Raw genomic sequence first — 18,827 nt, forward strand, 5'->3', positions numbered from 1 at the left:
ATATTGGGTGAAAGCCCTCACTGATATTGAAGTTTCAGTGTTAAATCTAGAGCCACCAAGAGTTTTGGAATATGCTGAATAATTATTTGGAAAAAATTTATCAATTAAAGTTACTCTATTACTTCTTCAGTTCAATATTCTATGTAAGCTAAGGTGGTGGTACACAGACACTGAGACACAGATATATTCTTTATTAATGTCAGCGGGTGTATCTTATAATGGAGTTATGCGAAGATGGAGAACTTAAAGAGATTCTTCAAAGAAAAGGTCAATTTTCAGAGAATGAGACTCGGCATATAATCCAAAGTCTTGCATCAGCAATTGCTTATCTTCACAAGAAAGGTAAGAATGTTCATTTTGTACTATATTTAATAATTGCAGTTTTCCTCTAGATCTAGAGCTTACCTCTAAATTTTCACTGTACTTTTAGCTGAATATCATTTTTTTACTGTAATATTTTTAGTATAATAGATAAGTTAATAAGTTTATTCAAAGGTAGTAAGGAAATAGAATATTTCTAATAATCATTATTTTCTTATCATTTCTATGGATATAAGTTTTAGTCCAGAAAATGAATGGGATGTATCTTTTTCAAAATAATCCCTCCATTTCATCACTTCCTGGATTAGAGATTCAAAAAAGACCCACAGTGTAATAAGAACTGTTATTAGAAAGTCAAAGAAAACATAGAATCTCTTGCATGTGCTTTTGTCTTTCAGCCAGTTCGCTTTAATGTTGTATAAAACATTTAACAAAATTTGACAAAACATCCTTTCCTTCTATAGTGACATTACAAACTGATGCATAAAAACCAGTGAGATTAGCAATGAAGGTGCTATTTCTAGAAATATTTGGATCCAGTTCACAGCATACTTATCAAGTTTGGGCTTTTCATTTTTATCAATGTGAATTTGGGCAAAGGTTAATATGGTTTATGACTCTTTTTAATTGCAGTGATCAATGTGAGCATTTGTGTATAGCTTTCAGTAATCTTCATTAAGAGAATTAAGAAGATAATGTTAGAGAGAAGGGCCTTAAGCAGAAATGATATCTTTCTAAAATTATATCCTGATTTATTCACCTTGGTTTTGAATGGACAGTTGATGAGACAATAATTCTTACTTGATCCATACAAGGAATATTTTATTTTTTAGTATTTTTAGAATAATAGGGCTCATACCTTCCTTGGGTCCTATCACAAAGCTTTCCTCCAACTTCTTGGATTAAAATTATATAGAACTGGAATCTTTTACTTACGGATGCTGATGAATCATCACAGGAACTCTTTTTCTTACTATGTGATGCAGTACAGAGGATTTGAGCCTCATCTTCAACATTTGGCCACTCATTCATTCTTCCTTTAATCATTAAAATATGTGTGTATGTTATAGAGAAGTTGAAGAGAGTATAGAGAGTTCAAACTGTTTTGGACAGGGTCATGGGGCCCCATTTTATTCCACCAGGATGCTCAGAGAAATAGACACACATGAATATGTGACAAAATACTATTGTGAGATTTGATATAACTAAAAAAAAAAATCCTAAGCAAATGATAGAAAACAGAAAATGGGTAGTTTGTGGTTCAACTATGAATAGAAGTAAAACAGTAGTAGTGGCGAGAAGGAACTGAATAAGAAATAAGTACTCATCTGAACCTTTTTTAATATTTTGTGTTTCTGAACATAGAAAGCAAACTGAGTATTTTCATTTGAAAATACTAATTTTATACTTTAGTGCTTTTAAAATATTCCTGTGACACATTATATTCTTTAATGTAATAAAATCTAAGCAGGCTTCTCTTTCATTTTATTTGAAGAATAGATCTAAGTTTGACCGAAGTTTGGAACATACATAAACTATTCTTTTTTTTTATGAAAGAAAGAATACAGTGTCTGCTTGCGTGCATTAATGTAAAATGAAATGCACATAAATTACTCAGTCAAAGGGATTTTAAAATATTTCTGTCAGAATATTTTTCAATGCATTTGATAAATAACACTTTTACTTTTTGTTCTCCATCTTGACAGATATAGTTCATAGAGATTTGAAATTGGAAAACATTTTAGTTAAAAGCAGTGACATTGATGAACAAAATGAAATGAAATTAAACATAAAGGTAAGAAATTGTAATACTTCACTTTATACACTACTTTTTGTTTTGTTTTTTTTCAGATACAGGTATCAAAAGTCACTTTTCCTAGTAAATGCCTATTAGTAGCTTTTAAACTGAAGTGTAATGGTATAATCAAGCCAGAAAATAAGGTTCTGACATTGCAGCAATTGACAAGAATGTGGGAGTCAAGTGCCACTGGTGAAAAACTTCTTATTGAACAAAGAACAGTATAGTTATATGTAAAGAAATGCTTTTAAAAGTATACTTTATTCTTTTTGTTCACTTTTTGGATAGAGTTTTAAACTGTTAGCAAATGTAAGCCTAGAGATCCATGATTAGCATGAATTATGCATATTGGCAAGTTAATTTAAACATTTTAATAATTTTGAAAACTATAGTTTTTACATCCTGACTTTCTACTTTATGGACTTCAGATGAATATTTACTGCCAAAATGCATTAACTGATTCAAGAACTTACACTTATTTATTTATAAAGAAATAATTGGCCTTTAATAAATATAATTACAAAATGCTTACTATTTTTATAGTTGCTTTAAAACGACTGGGAGGATTTAATAAAATGTCTATAATGATACCTAATATTAGGGTACATTTTATGGGAAATAAAGCCACATATTATGACCAAGTGTATTTTATCTCCATGAGTGTTCTGCATGAATCAAGGTTTCTCTTAGGGCTAATTCATGCTTCTCTTCATGCCTTTTGATTCTGCATATCCTCCTGCTTGCATTTCTGTGGAGAAATGTATGATCATTCTTGGGTTTGAGGAGTGGCATGTTTTTCTCCTCTTCCAACACAGTATTGACTCTGTGTTAAGACTGCACGGCCTTGCTATGTTCTTTTGGCATCAGTTTTCCTGGACAGTTCTGATGAAAACGTTTTAGAAGAAACAGTGCTATAGACAAAGCATCAATGCCTAAAGACAAAATAATGTAACTCAAGTAGTTGAGATTTTCAAAAATATGTGGGCAATGTTAGTTCTTCCATGTTGATTTTTCTTCTATTGTATAGCATTTTGGCATAATCCTATTCTTTTGTGCCAACAATAGCTGAATGCAACATGTTGTAGGTACAATTATCCAGCCTCCTTCTCATCAGGATTTATTGTTTTTGAGTCCAATGTACCAGAATATTTCCCACAGATGCAAGAATAAGCTCTATGTGCAGGGAAGCAGGGACCACAGACTACTTTAGCCAGGCACTGAGACAGGAAGAGAAAAAAAGGAAAAGGTAGTAAATTGGACAAACCTACTTCCCTCTTCTCCTTTCTGCCTCGGCTGACATAATAGCTCTTTCAAAGGAAATGGTACCGAGCGATGGATTGACGGGTTTTGGTTTTTTTTGCCATATAATATCCCTGGAAAGAAAATGGAAAACTGTTCCCTGTAAAGTTGAGGACATGATTTGCAGTAATAAAAGCAACCATTCCCTTGCTAGATTGCTCTAGTTTCCATTATGTAATGATCTCTGATGACTTCATGGATGTCCTTGTTATTTTCTTGACAACAGTACAGATTTTGTTATCATTTCTTTTTTCCAGTATATTTTTTGACCTCCCAGTCTCTCCTATAGATGAGATTTTCTGGTGATCTCTCATCCAAGAACTCACTAGGTTTGCCTTTCCTTAGCTTTTTTGAGATCAGCTAGATGGAATGGACTAATACTTATCTACTGCAGACGCCATGATTGACAGGAACACGACTGACACATGATTGACACTGTTTATCTCATTCTGTCCTTTATGTCTGAAATCAAACATACAGAAAATGGACAGTACTTTGGCAGCCCTCTCAAAGCAGTCTGTGAAATATAGGCTGTAAGGATCCTTGGGTACTTGGATTCCCTGAAGGAAAATATTCTCCAGCCGCCTTTCCTTTTCCTTCTTGCTTATTTGTTTATAGAATGTGTACAAAAAAAATGTATTAAATTCCCCTAAATTGAAACATCCATTTGGTCTCTAAATGTCTTTATTTCTATATTAGCTTCTACTCAATATTAGTATCTTCTCCTGTATACTACACACATGCTGCATTTGGATCCTTAAACATCACATAATTATAACTATGTGCCTTTTAAATGTGTTAATATAAGTCTTGTAGCAGCATTTGAAATTTTTCTGGCTGTTTCTCTTGAATACCCTCCTTGCTTTTATGTATGCACAAATGCTAATGCAATTTCCAAACAAATTGGGAATATTTATGGAAACCTTGATGCAGTGTTTCTGCTTAATGTGAATTGTTATAAGAAATCATTTGAGTTTTTTTAAAAAAATCTCTCACAAAGTGGTTTTGCTTTCAATATTGAAATTTTAAGAATAATAAAAAGTTACATCTATGCATGTAAGAAAGAAAACAATTATGTTTCTTATAGGTAACTGATTTTGGTTTAGCTGTTCAAAAGATGGGAGGAAGTGAAAGCATGTTCCAGTCTACCTGTGGTACTCCTATTTATATGGGTAAGTCCAGTACTTTATATAATATTTTCCATTAAATTTGAACTGATTAAAATAGTATTATAATTAAAGTTTTGTAACTATCAATTAATATGTAGGAATATGTTGGATGCTATTAATTTATATATGTACAATCATTGTTATGCTCATGGCTTACAGATACATTATTATGATATAAGTTTGAAGCTATGAAATTGTTGTTAGTTATAAGGATATTTTATCAATAGAGAGTTTCTTCAAACAGGACTGAGTAAGCTTTTTAGAATGGAAATAATGATCTTAATAGGGACGGCTGAGAACAGATGTTTGTTTCAGTGGTAGAATTCAGTTTTTTCCCCTATTGGTTCTGTGAGCATGGCTTGGTGGTGGTGGGTCATGTGACTGAGTGGGCTTAGCCAACTTGATGTCACGGCAACCCACCAAGCCACGCTCACAGAACTGACAGAAAAGTTCGGCCGGCCAAGTCTTCTAGCATTCAACCTGGCTGCTTCTTGCCTCCTTCTCATGTTTGCTCTGTGTATATGAGCCCGAGAAGGAGGAGAGAAGCAGCCATGTTGAATGCTGCAGCAGAGAGAAGCCAAACTTTTTTCCCTCCCTTCACAGCAGAGCTGCTCAGAAGGCTGTTGCTGGCCGCAGTCTGTCTCTTTATGGTCCCCCCTCCCTCCCGGGATCATACCTTAAAGACTGCAGCCAGCGGCTGCTTTCTGACCAGCTCCACTGCGATGCCATCCCTCTGGCTGCTGCCGTTCTCTTGGCCAGGTCTGGCAGGCAATGGGGTGTGCATGCGCAGCCAACCATAATGCCAACCATTGCCCACTCGCAGCTGGACCCAACCAGGAGAGCGGCAGCAGCCGGAGAGATGGCATTGCAATGGAGCTGCTCAGAAGGCAGCCAAAAATGACCGCCAGTGGCTGGAGGCTTCTCGGTGCGAAAGGCGAGCAAGCCTCGCCATGTCCCCTGCACCAAGGCATGAAGGTAGGTGAGCGAGGCGGGCAGTGAGTAGGTGGTGGCTCCGGGGCAAGGCTGGAGCTGGGGAATGGCACATTCCCCGACCCAGCCAAGGCAGGCAAGCAGGCGACAACTTCAGGGCAAGGCCGGAGCCGGAGAATGGCGCATTCCCCGACCTGGCCGAGGTGGGCAGCGAGCAGGTGGCAGCTCCAGGCCCTCGGGGAATGGCACATCCCTGGCCCCTGGCCCCCGACCCAAAGCGAAGGGCGAGTGGGCGGCATGTATTGCTTACCTTTGGTGAGCTGAGCAGAGCTGGTGAGGCAATTAGCTGGGGTGCATGATGAAGGCAACATATATAGGGCAGGTGGGTAGGTGGACAGGGTGAGCAGCGATCGGCTGGAAGGGGCGAGCAGCGACCGGGCGGGCCTGGGCAGGGCCAGTCAGAGGTGATATTTACCGGTTCGGCGAGCCAATTCAAATCTTCGCTACCGGATCGCCCGAATACCACCCCTGGTTTGCTTCCAATATTAACATTCAGAAGCATTCCTGTTACAGAGGGCTTTCCTATTCTTTTCCCCCCTTCTTCTGCATCCTTGGGAGACTTGGAATCAGAAGAATTGAGAAATGGCATGGGAAAGAATGAAGTGGCTAACCATTGGTAGAGGCTGCTTGTATGAATAGTGTCTCAATTAATGTAAGCAGATTTTGCATGATAGTAGGCAAGACCACATTATCACAACATGAATCTATCTGTGCTTTTTTTTTTGTTGGAGATAGAGGAGAGCAGGACTTTGCAATGAGAGAAGCAAAATGTTTTACTGCATCAGTGGATTTTTACTTGCACAGACATTTGTATTTCATTTTCATAAATCTGTTTGCAATGTTTGATTCAGTTCAATGGGATTGTTAATTGCTAACATTGTTCCATATTGGTGTGAGTGAGCATAATCTTGAGTTCTTAGAATATTGCTCACAAGTACAATACAAGGGTTGAAGTTCAATTTAAAGGATGAGCTGACTAATTCTATTCAATTTTATTAGGATATTTGTAAAGATGAGCACCTCATCTATTGAACTCAGCCCTGTTATTTCATACAGTGGTGGCCATGCAGCTCCCTGTTTCACTTGACTTAAAAAAAAACCTAATAGGAAATCTGTAGAAGAACCTATAGTTCCTACAACATTTCCACTTGGATTACAGAAAGCATATTTGATGACCATTTTCATTTTGGAAAATTCCTTCTAAAACTAGTCATGTCCACCATAGCTTCCTTTTTGTGTGGAGGCCCATTATATAGTCTCAACATCCCCAATGAGCTGTCAACACAAATAGTTACTAACTCCTGCTCTGACACTTTTATTTCTCACTGCATAGGATCTGCCCTTATATACTAGGGAAGAAGCCTTTCTGACTTTAAAACAAATATATGAATCTATGCATTTGTTTTTCAAATGTAAATGTATTAGTGGTTTTGTAAAGGATTTGAAGTCAAGATTTTAGGAACAGTGTTCACAATTTACAAATTGAAAGAACACAAGCAACAAAATTAGGAATTATGTTAATTGTGACTAACTAAACATTCAAAATGAGGTTATATAAGCATGAATTGTTTAAGGCCCTACATTATTAATATCAACATCTGCTATTTTTTAAGGGGTGAGCAAAGTATAGCTCATCCATACTGCTTTCTTTTAAGTAATTAAAAGTATCTGTATTTTTTCTTTGTTGGCAGCTCCAGAAGTGATAAGTGCACATGACTATAGCCAACAGTGTGATGTCTGGAGCATAGGTGTCATTATGTATATGCTGTAAGTAGTTTATATATAATAAAAATATCATTCCTAAAGAAGACAATATTTGTCAATTATTGCTTGATTAGTGTTTTTCATTGGTTAAATTGTCTCTACTGAATCCTTTCCAGCAGAAATATTAACCTCAACTCTTAATATACTCAAGTAAGTATTAATTGGTTATAGCTGAGAACATGTACTCTGTTTCTCTCTCTCTGTGTCTCTATGAGCATACAGTTTTTTATTTCTGTGCTGTGCTGGTTACATTTGACAAAATGAAGTTAATTGCTAGAAATGTTACCTTTGAAAGCCTTTGTTTTAAGTGGATACTCACTATAATACACACATTTTTATTCAACCAATTTCAATGGGTTCACATGAAGCATGACCTACATCTGTCTCTCAGATGTAGGTCATGCTTCATGTGAACCCATTGAAATTGGTTGTGATTAATTTAAATTCCATTGATTATAATAGATCTCCCTTTAGTATGACCAAATCTGGACCCAAGTTACTATCTCTAATACTTATAGGCAGTTGTACTTTGTAGATCTTGGGTTTCTGTTTTATTCAGTTATTTATAAATAAGACTAATATTTTAATTGAATAAAGAAAATCAGAAATATTTATATGATATACTTGAACAGTAAAAAATGAAGTCCTTACATTTTATATTCGAATTTGAATTATACAAATACGTCTAAATTGTAACAAGGAACTCTCTTTGATGGAGAAAAATAATGGGACATAACTGTTCTTTTCCTTTGTTGAATTTCATTAGGCTGACCTTCTTTGAAACATCAATATTGGCAACTGAGAAGAGATCAGTCAAGTAGAAAGAATAAACTTCTTCCCAATAAAGTTGATACTTCCCAAATAATTATTCTTCCAATTTATCCAATATAGTTCTTATGCATAGCACACAGATTTTACTGAAGTTTTACTGCTTTTTTTAAAAAAAATTGTAGATCATGCTGTGTTCTGAAACTTTTTAATACTGAGATAGTACCAATTTTATGATCACAGTTTATTGTATTAATGTTATCATGCCATTTTTGCACAATATAGCATAGCTGAATGTATTATACATTGGTTTGGGGTAATTTGAATGGACAGTAAGAATTCCATGCTGTTTCTGCAATCTGTACAATTCACAGACCTTGTAAAACAAAGAGCACCGAATTGTTCCAATTTTAGTCACAGTTCAGGCTTCATAACATTATACTTTAATTAACACATAAATATTTTAAGTTGGCCTTGTAGAATCACAATAATATTACAACAATGTTACTTTATATTGCCCCTAAATGACACTTAAAAATCAAACTTGGTAACAATTAATAGAATATACATTCCTTTTATTCTATTTAGAAGATATAATGAGAGATGCATGAAATATTCTTTAATTTTCATAGGCAGCTCACTCTATCATTGCTAGATGGTTTTTTAGCTATCCTTGTTAAGTGAATGTTTTATGTTGCCATTACTAACTGATGTGCCTAGTAGTTTTTAACAGATCTGTATTAATGTATTAGCTCTGAACCAATTGTATTAATAGAGATGGCATACCTTCTCTTAACAAGCATATCTGTTATACTAAGCTTGACCTCGTTATCCATAGAAAAACTAATCCTTCAAATACAACATTCATTTTACAATGAAATGTTGAGTTTCATGGATACTTTTGTGTAGTAACATAGGGTCTCTATGGTGTATTTTATTGTAATGTAGCTGCAGTTTATTGTCATCTCTATTTTAACACCGACTAGTAAAACAAGAGACAATTATCTTTTTATTGAGTTCCTAGTGGGCTGAGTTTGGCATGCCCTCATGGATCACAAGTTTTACAGGGATAAATTAGCAATATCTCTGGTCAGTATTTTTTTCACAGGATTCTGAAAAACAACTATACTTGCAAATAGGAACATATTAGGGAATACTGAAATACATCTATTTCGTATTAGTTTTTGGTAATGCTTTTCAAAATGTTTTCTTGTTCATTTACATTTTAAGTTCTAATCTCAGTTACCTGTGTTGGTACTACAGCAGTATTATTATGAAGTTAAATTGGATTGACTTCATAATGTAATAATAATTTTACCATATACTGTAATCCCCATTTGACTGGGATCCTTATGTGGCTGATTGAGAAATGTTGCTTTCTCTCTGAGTCTGTCATTTAATTTTAGTGACAATAATGCCAGTAAAAACAGGTTAGATAACCAGTAGTATGACATCACACTTTACAAAAGCATGATCTCCAACTGGTGGATCATTTATGTAACTGATCCAGAGAAGCAAAAGAAGCCATAACCTACATTAATACAAATATAAGAAACTAGTAGTTCTGAACACATTAATTAAAAATCCTAACATTTTTTTTGGTGGAAATATTTTAAATTCCCATTTCCTGATGTTCTAAATTTGAATGAGCAGTTTAAATCCCTGTATCCACATATAGAATGGGGGAAATTTGGTAAGTATCCATTTTGTCAGCCCTCAAGACTGTTTTCCTTTCTGTCTTTCCAGATTGTGCTTATATTTTTCATAATGGCTGGTTCATACTTCTTCAAGGCTACTTCTGTGCTCTGTTCATATTTCTTCAAGGCTACATTCATTGGTTATGAATTCTATTTAAGCTGGAGTTGAATCACTGCAAAAAGGGATATTTGGCCAAGCTGTAATACAATATAATAATTTCCTCTGTGTTTGACAGTTAAGAATTTGGAATAGGTACTTGATGCTTCTCTGCCCATCTTATCCCTCATTCTTCCTTTCATATTTACTGTTCAACTGAATAAAAAGTGCTGCCCTAAACTGAAAAAATACAATATACACATGAAGATATTGGTAGTGAACTAGAGATATATTTCAATAACTGAAACATTTTTTTTCTCTTATCTTTCCAGATTATCTGGCGAATCGCCTTTTATGGCAAGTTCAGAAGAAAAACTTTTTGAAGTTATAAAAAAAGGAGAACTTCATTTTAAACAGTCAGTGTGGCAATCAGTCAATATAGCTGGTAGGTAGATAAGTGTATGACTAAAACCCCATTGATAAATAAAATAAAAGCATCATCAAATGACCTTTTGACCTTTTAAAGCACTAACATGATCCTCATTGACATATAAAGAAATTTCACAAAACGATTACTGAATAGTACTCTGCTAAGTTAACACACATGAATACAATGGGGAGCCGTATCTTTTACCATGAAATTAGGTTCATGGATGTCTTTTTTTTATAGCTAAAAATATACTGTGCCTGCTTCTGAAAGTAGATCCTGCCCACAGAATCACTGCAAATGAACTGCTTGACTGCCAGTGGATCACAGTAAGCTTTATTTCATTTTCCATTTAAACATTTCTAATTCTTTTGTTTGCAAAATTAATTTTTCCAATTAAGGTCAGTTGAACATTTACTTCCCTACATGCTATATATCTATAAGTTTAGCACATTCTAATTAGGAAAGTTTAAAGGGAAATCCAGATGTTCTTAATGGTCCAGATAATTTCATACTGTACAGATAGTTAATAATGAAAAATCATTCTACTGTAAAAATTAGTCCCTTGATTCTAAGCGGCAGGAAGTGCTTTTAGAAACCGAGCCCTGTGACATAATCAGAAAAATGTATTTACCTACTTCAAAAAGTTATGGTAACACATCTTCATTTCATATAGCTAGATGTATCATAAATAACCTAATGTAATACAACAGAAATTATCAGTTAAGGGCTCATTGTACAGGAGTCTTCCTCAAAACAATTGTCTAAAAATGTCTGCCTCCACATATAATCAAAAAAATCTCATTTTTCTATCAATTATCTACAAATTATATATGCATTTTTTCAATATATTAAGTTTAGAAACTGCAGAGAGTTCCTAATAGTTATATAAATATTTATTTCTATAATATTCATGGAAATGAATATAATTTCTTGTATATCTTTATTCTCCCCGAATATATACAATTCTATTTTTTTCCAGTCTTTTAGAACTTATACAATGATGGAGATAAGTCTGACACTGAAACTGAGATCCAAACTCTAAAATCTTCTGCCTGCTGCCTTGTACTGCTCAAGCAGAAAGGGGAGGGGGGATTGTGGAGGGACTATAGAAAGTTGTGGAGCCACAAGAACAACAGCCCTCCCATTATTCATACTTGCCAATAACATTAGGGAAAAGTGTGGCAATCCTGGAATTGATCAATTTTCTACTCTGTTGCAAACAATGAGAGGAAAATTAAAAATTAAAAAACTTGCAAAGAGAGGAAAATGCCAACTGTCCTGCTGACTTAAGCCCAGTTGAGTTTTGAATAAGAAATTCTACTTTTGGCTCTTGTATCCATTAGTGTCGCTGAAAAATGAAATCACAGTAATAAAATCATATGAAGAACAATCCTATAAAAAATCATATACAGCATAACTAGGTTTAATTTTAATACTTCTTCTAAGTTAAAATTTATTTATTATATATTTATGCTACACAATTACTAAGATTTGTGCGTCTTTCATAAGCAAAAGTTAAAACTATAAAATACATGAAAATAGCAGAGCAATATAAAAGGTAGAAGGAATGTGAATAGTACCAGAATAGACCTAGAATGGAATAGAATGAGTTGAACTATGCAGTTCTTGGTGCTCTCTGAGCTTGGTTGTTTGCTTGCAGATTTTTCTTGACCAACTGAGTAACATCATCAGTGCCCTGTTTATGTTAGTCACTGATGATGTTACCTAGTTGGGTGAGGAAACGTCTGCAAACAAACAACCAAGCTCGGAGTGTACTTAGATCTCCACAGAATAGATTTAATGAAAGCCAAGAGCCCAGTGTAGCAGCAGAGCAAATTCTTTTAATACATGAAGAGCAAAATACTTGGAATTACCAAAAGATGTGGATCTGATGTTAAAATGATTGTGGTGTGGATGCCAGTCTTATGGAAATTTTATATTTTATATTTCTATCAGTTAATTTCTATCAGATTTATGGTGGGTGAGGATAATCAGGAGGGTTGAAAATTTATTGGAGTAATGTGAACAAGCAGGGGAAATGAAAAGAAGCCTTTCTTCTTAAATTACAGTAACAAATAATGTAACAAAATTTAAAATCTCCATAGCTAACTTTACATTCTTGGGAGGAGCATCCAGAGAAAGATCTCAAAATAAAAACTGACAGCCTAAGTACATATTGATCCTAAGCCATTTAAGGTTTTAAAGATTAATATCAGCACTTTAAATGGGGTGTGGAAATGGAGAAGAAATCAGTGCAAATTATGAATATTGTTATAGATGTTTCAGTTTATTTATCTTGCAGCATAGAAAGACTAAAATATCAAATGAGAGTTTGCTATCCTAACATTATCAGAAGAAAAATTGTTGAAATATTAGTTGTGGACATAATGTTTACAAAATTGTAATAGTAGCTACTGTAGAGACATTCCAGAATGACTGCATCTTTAGAATTTTCTATTTCTCTGTCTCAATGATTAATGAACAAAAGCCTTTGAAGAAAATAAGGTAAATAATTGGCATGTGCTTGTGAACTTCATTAAGCATAATCTTATTATATATATCTTCTAAAAGTATAATTTACTATGTTTTGTATCAAGTACCGGTAGTTGGTTTGTATTTGATGTTGATTTTCTTGACATCAAACATGGCTGAGTGCTACATTTTTATTTTCAATAACATGGCTTCTCCTTTCACAATTATTAAGCACTGGGTATGCTTTTTCTAGTTTTGTCTATTCTGGTCATTATAAATTGTTTTAATCCATTATAAGCTCATCAATTTTGCAATGTCTTGTTTATGGGCATATATTTAACTTTTTTCAGTAGCCAGTAAGTGCTATTAGAGCCTCTTTTTCTATTACTGTAGATCTTTGTTATTATTTTCTTAATTTGTGAAGAGTTCCTTCAGCAAATCTTTATGGTATGGTATGGGACGTATTGCCATTCAGAGGCAAGTGTTTGAAGATCATAAAGTGGAAAATGTCTTTCTGACGTAAGCTGAGTGCCACATCATGGCGGGGCGTATTGTTCCAGTCTATGATTTGAATCTTACTGACATGCCCTTCCTTAAAATCTGGATGAAAAGAACTTGAAGGAAAGACAAAAGAAAATGAACAATCTAAAAGCAGCCAATTAGTAATCCTCCACTTTCCCCACAATTAGCACCAGATGCTAGCAAAATTAAAAGCAACAGGTGTTCAAATGAAGCAATATAGCAATTAACTTAAGTGGTTCCACTTTCTTAAAAACTGTCAGAATACAACCATCCTATTTCATGTACTATTTCAGTATTTGTAGCTCTTTAAAAAATAGGCTTGTTTCCCCTGGCTACAACTCAGCCTCTTATTTGGTAGGTGTGATTTGGTGCACTTAATTACCTGAATGTGCTTGCAAATAAGGTAGTTATTTTGTTGTCTGTAACATCAGTTTGTCTTCTGTTAATTACAGATGAAAATTTGCATCTGCCGAATTGGGAGTTCATATCTGAAAATCATTCTATAAATTCAGAAGTACTAGGCATAAATTATTTAAATACATATAGAATTTTCTTTGTGCATGTCTCTATTATTCCAGTCCTCATGTCTGGTGGTTAAGGTACCAGGCTAGAAGCCAGGTGTCTGTAAGTTTTAGTCCTGCCAGATTGGAGACTTTGAGATGGCTGAGACATTTTCGCAGCCCAAATCACCTCATGGCTGTTGTTGTGGGGAAAATAGGAGGAAGGAGTACTGTGTGTGTTCACAATCTTGAGGTGATTATTAAAATAATAAAGGCAGTATTAAAATGCAGTATTAAAATTAAATCAGAATAAAAAACTTTATACACATGCATGTGAACACACATCTAGTAGTAGTACTAGGTAGGCATATTGTGTCTCGAGACCACCATAGAATGATAGTTTTGTCTCCATACTTCTGTTACAATATTAATCCAAACTGAGGACAGGAAGCTGTACCTTGGTTCTAAATGGCTGTCTAAGCTCTTTCAGCTGTTCACATCTCCAGTTCCCTACAAAGTAATAGAAAAGGGGTTGTACTTTTCATAAGGACAAAAGTGCTTCTTTGCTGCTTACAAATGTTTGCACTTGTGTATAGCACAATATATGTGAGGGTCATTGTCTCAAATACTTTTTTCTCTGTTTAAATATTTTGATATTTTGCAATGAGAAACCTGAAGCTGAGTGTAGATACAGTTATTCTAGAAATACTATTGCTATTGAACTATAAATGTGAAGCTTTGCTAATAATCCCAGTACTTTTCTGACTGAATTCATGAAACTTTATGTTGCCAGAAAGGAGGATTCTGGCAACTTGAAAGGAGGATATTTCACTTGCAATATCAAGATTGAGTTCTGCTGTTCTTATTTCTAACTTTGGTCATTTCCAGTAATTTATGATAATTTTCTTCAGATACTCTTAACAAATATGCAATATCTAATTATAGGACAGAACCTGAGCCTTGGATGAGAGATCACATGCCACCAAAGTTGCTGCCCAATTACATTCTTAAAAAGACTGAAGGGAAACATTTTTAAAATGGAAAATAACTATGAATTTATATGTAAATGATGTAATTAAATGTCAGTCAAATGGATTTGTTATCCTGGCCTAACTACTACTTTTTTCCTAAGATGTACATTTCTGAAGTAAAACATGAACACTCTAAATTGAAGGTTCATAGTAAAGAGATTGATGCATCATACACTCCATGTCTTCCTGGTAGCTTAACCCCAAATACACTTCTGATTAGCTTACTCTGTGATATTCTAGGTGGGTGTTGGTGCAGGATTTTTTTTTTCCTGACAGGAACTCTCCAGGAGACTTTTTTCTTCAAAGAGGTTAGCTTCATAATCTGTCATTCCTGTACTATTTATAAGCAATTAAGGGGTCATTTCTGGCATGTTCTGGTCATAATGAAAAAGAGTTATATCAAAAAGTACACTGTTAAGTTGATAATGGTCTTATTAAAAAAGCCAATAGCACTTTACTGTTTTAATTTTCTCTCTCTGTCTGTGTCTCTGTCTCTCTCCTCCTTCCTCTTCCTCTCTCTACCCTCTCCCTCCCCCTCCCTCCCTCCCCCCTCTCTTAAAAAGGAAAAAACTTCATTTCTTTGGCTTATTCTCATTCTCATCATTGGTTTATTAAAGAAATATAATTTCTATTTAGAGCAGCATAGTACAGTAGTTGTTCATCTATTTTGTTCATTTCACCTAAAAAAAACCCTTAAATTGGTTGTTATTGTTCAGGGTGAAACAGACATTGTTCAAAGGCCATTTAATGTCCTTGAGTTAATGAAGAAGTGGAATAGCAGCGGTAGCAGCACTTCAGTAGAAGTTTTTGAAGATGGACTAAATGGTGCATCACCTGCCTCACAACTGGAAGAAATTCGTGGAGAACAAGATAGCCCCATTAGCAGCAATGGCAATTCAGACCCCAATATAGAAATAGAACCAGAGAGTGGGAGCAGCAAACCCTCAACACCAACAAAACAAGTAAACTTAAAATATTTGTCAGCTTAAATGAAGCAGCTAAGCAAGAGCTGGGTTAGTCAGCTCAATAACTCTTTATATTTGCATTTGATATTTCCTTAAAATCAGTTTGTCCTTTATTTTTTTCCCCAGACTAACAAGAAAAAAAGTCATATCAATGTTTTACCAAATGGGACTTATAGAAAGAAGAGTTCAACTGTCAAATCAACCTGCAGTGTAAGCATATTTACCCAATGATCAATTTAGTTATGTAGCAGCCCAACTGTAAGCACTTGCTAGGGTCATAGATGATGCTCTATGTTACTAGAGTTGATATGAAAAATGCTGCTATCACAGAAATCGGAATGTCTTCATGAATTCTTTTTTTTTCCAGGTGAGGTAAGTGTAGATGAAAGTCCAGTTTAGTCCCACAGATTTTCAGGACATGTTGATATGCTGAACCAGTTTTTTTACTGATATCATTGCACATTTGAGTAAAAAAGAACTCTAAAGCAGTAGGCGGAAAGTACCTCACCCTTTGTTGAATTGAATTGAATACTTTATTTGGCCAAGTGTGGTTAGACACATAAGGAATTTGTCTGCAGTGCAGAAGCTTTCAGTGTACTTTCAGAGTGTCAAGGGTTATAGCTTTGCTGAGCAGATTTTTCTGCTAATCCACATTTTAGTTTATCTGATTTGCAGTCATTTTGAGAGATAGCTACATCTCTGTTTTTTTTTAATGTAACCGCCTTCAAAATCTTATCAATGAAATTTTGTTTCAGCAGTAAGAGAGAAACTATATACTTCGGCTAAATGTTCTCTCCTCGTGTTACATTCAACATATCTTGTTTTTATTGTCTTTTTAAGATTCAGAGTGGAGTTGGATCATTGTCTCCAAGACTGGCTGCAAAACGCACAGATAATCAAGAGAAGAAAATTGAGATAGAGAAGTCTTTAACCCAAGGACTTGCAAGCAAAAATACACAAAAAGCCAGTGCCCATAGTGGCTTACACAAAAACAAGAAGAAATCTTAGAAGAATCCCACTCTTCAAAATGTAAGTCCTACAATGTAACGATTGCCAGTGCCAAAGTGTGGCAGCTCTATAAAAAAAGGACCAATATACCTTGAACTTCTATACTTGTTGTTGTTGTTGTTATTCTGAAGCCTGTAAGAGAAGTCTAGTTTCAGAGTAGTGCTGATAAGTGTTCTAAAGCAGTGTGAATTCCCAAACTCTGTAAGGGCATCCACTGATAGTATTACACTCAGAGCAGAGAATTGTGTGAAATTTCTGTCTTTTATTTATTGTATCTAACAGGCATCATTCAGGCAAGCAACTAATTTCTTTGAATCCACTTGTATTTGTCTAAGATTGCTTTTTATTGTCATAAAAATTTGTGAAAGGAGAAAAGAAAATAAGAAGCCAAAATATGTAATGACTAAGTGATGAGGTTATTTTTAATAACTAACTGCATTTTGCACTTGTCAGAAATTGATAGGATTTTGTTTATAAAACTGTAGGTATTATATATAACTGGTGTACCAAGGTCAATTAAATTTGTTTCTAATTCTTTATGCATTATAGTTAGTTGGATAATTTACTTTAAGCAATTGTAGATATTATGAAAATTGCCAAGGTTAATCCTGCTGCTAAAATGCTTGTGTATTTAAATAAAAGAGATCTTAGAAGAGTGTATTTCACATGCTAGTTCATCTTCATTTTTTAAAATAAATATGGATTGTTCGCTAAAGAGAAAATTAATTGTGTGTATATGTATACATATGTATAGTTAAAGGTCAAAATATCTTAATACACTTGTTACATAATGCTTCATACATTCTATCCATTTTCCACTATGTATTTGTTCTAGTCCAATATTTCCATTGGAATCAGGTCAGTGGATAGGTTTCTTGCAGCAAACACTGGGTGCATTTATTTGAATTTGTAAAAAATCCAGTATCTATCTTACCACAAATGTCAGCAGCATTCCTGAGTGCATGTGCTACCATGTTTTTGTTTCTGAATCTGGTAACTTGTAAGGTACCTTCCCACCTTCTTTCTTTGAAGTTTGTCAACAATACTGTGTCCAAGTAATCTGCAAGTCACAGATTCCACAAATATTTCTAAGCCCAGGAATCTCCAATGACATAGGAGGTTAATGCTATGCTAGGCTTGCTAACCCATGCAAAATATGCTTGAAATCTTAAAGTGCTAGCATTTCAGATGCTCAAAATACCATTTGGGATTTAATTGAAGTTATTGAAAACAATAAGTTGATATGGAATTTTTATTTATATATACTATTTATGTATGTATGTAAGTTGCTGACTCAATTTGGATTTGGTGGCCCATAAGGAGAAAAAAAGAAATACAAAAAACTGATATAGTTGACCAGTTCCCAAATAGGGATGGTTGTATAGCCTTTGCTCTTCAAAATTATTTTGTTAAAATGAAATAAAGAATGGAATATTTCTTTAAGCTAGTGAAAGAATTACTGAATTGAACTCGATAGTCATAATTTTTATTTAAAAATATGTTTGGAAATTCTTCTGTTGAAATTTATTGTCTCATATTTCCCTCCAGCATACAGGTAGTCTTCGACCTACGACCACAATTGAGCCCAAAATTTATGTTGCTAAGCGAGACAGTTGTTAAGTGAATTTGCCCCATTTTACGACCTTTCTTGCCCCAGTTGTTAAGTGAATCACTGCAATTGTTAAGTTAGCAACCCGGTTGTTAAGTGAATCTGTCTTCCCCCATTCACTTTGCTTGTCAGAAAGTTGCAAAAGGGGATCATATGACCCTGGGACACTGCAACCGTCATAAATATGAACCAGTTGCCAAGCATCCAAATTTTGATCACATGACCGTGGGGATCCTGCATCGGCTGTAAGTGTGAAAAATGGTCTTAAGTTACTTTTTCCAGTTATGTTGTAACTTTGAACAGTCACTAAATGAACTGTCGTATGTCGAGGACTACCTATTAAGCTCTTCTCAAAACAAGCTCTGTTTTGATGTTGCACCTGACTTT

General features: G+C 34.6%; 1 protein-coding gene across 7 annotated transcripts in view; it reads left to right on the top strand.

Moving 5' to 3' along the window:
- STK33 (serine/threonine kinase 33) overlaps positions 1-17,553 on the top strand; it is an 81,296-nt gene extending 63,743 nt beyond the window's left edge. For all 7 annotated transcript variants that reach the window (XM_034417020.3, XM_034417024.3, XM_034417019.3 and 4 more), the window contains 9 exons: positions 204-342; positions 2,028-2,116; positions 4,506-4,590; positions 7,269-7,344; positions 10,236-10,348; positions 10,574-10,659; positions 15,575-15,820; positions 15,950-16,033; positions 16,664-17,553. In XM_034417020.3, coding sequence (XP_034272911.1) covers positions 204-342; positions 2,028-2,116; positions 4,506-4,590; positions 7,269-7,344; positions 10,236-10,348; positions 10,574-10,659; positions 15,575-15,820; positions 15,950-16,033; positions 16,664-16,831 — 1,086 coding nt within the window. In that variant the 3' untranslated portion in view covers positions 16,832-17,553. The remainder of the gene's footprint in view (positions 1-203; positions 343-2,027; positions 2,117-4,505; positions 4,591-7,268; positions 7,345-10,235; positions 10,349-10,573; positions 10,660-15,574; positions 15,821-15,949; positions 16,034-16,663) is intronic.
- Positions 17,554-18,827: the final 1,274 nt, after the last annotated feature.

The sequence above is a fragment of the Pantherophis guttatus genome, chromosome 1 (genome assembly GCF_059756535.1).
Source record: "Pantherophis guttatus breed Tessera chromosome 1, ASM5975653v1, whole genome shotgun sequence".
Classification (NCBI taxonomy): Eukaryota; Metazoa; Chordata; class Lepidosauria; order Squamata; family Colubridae; genus Pantherophis; species Pantherophis guttatus.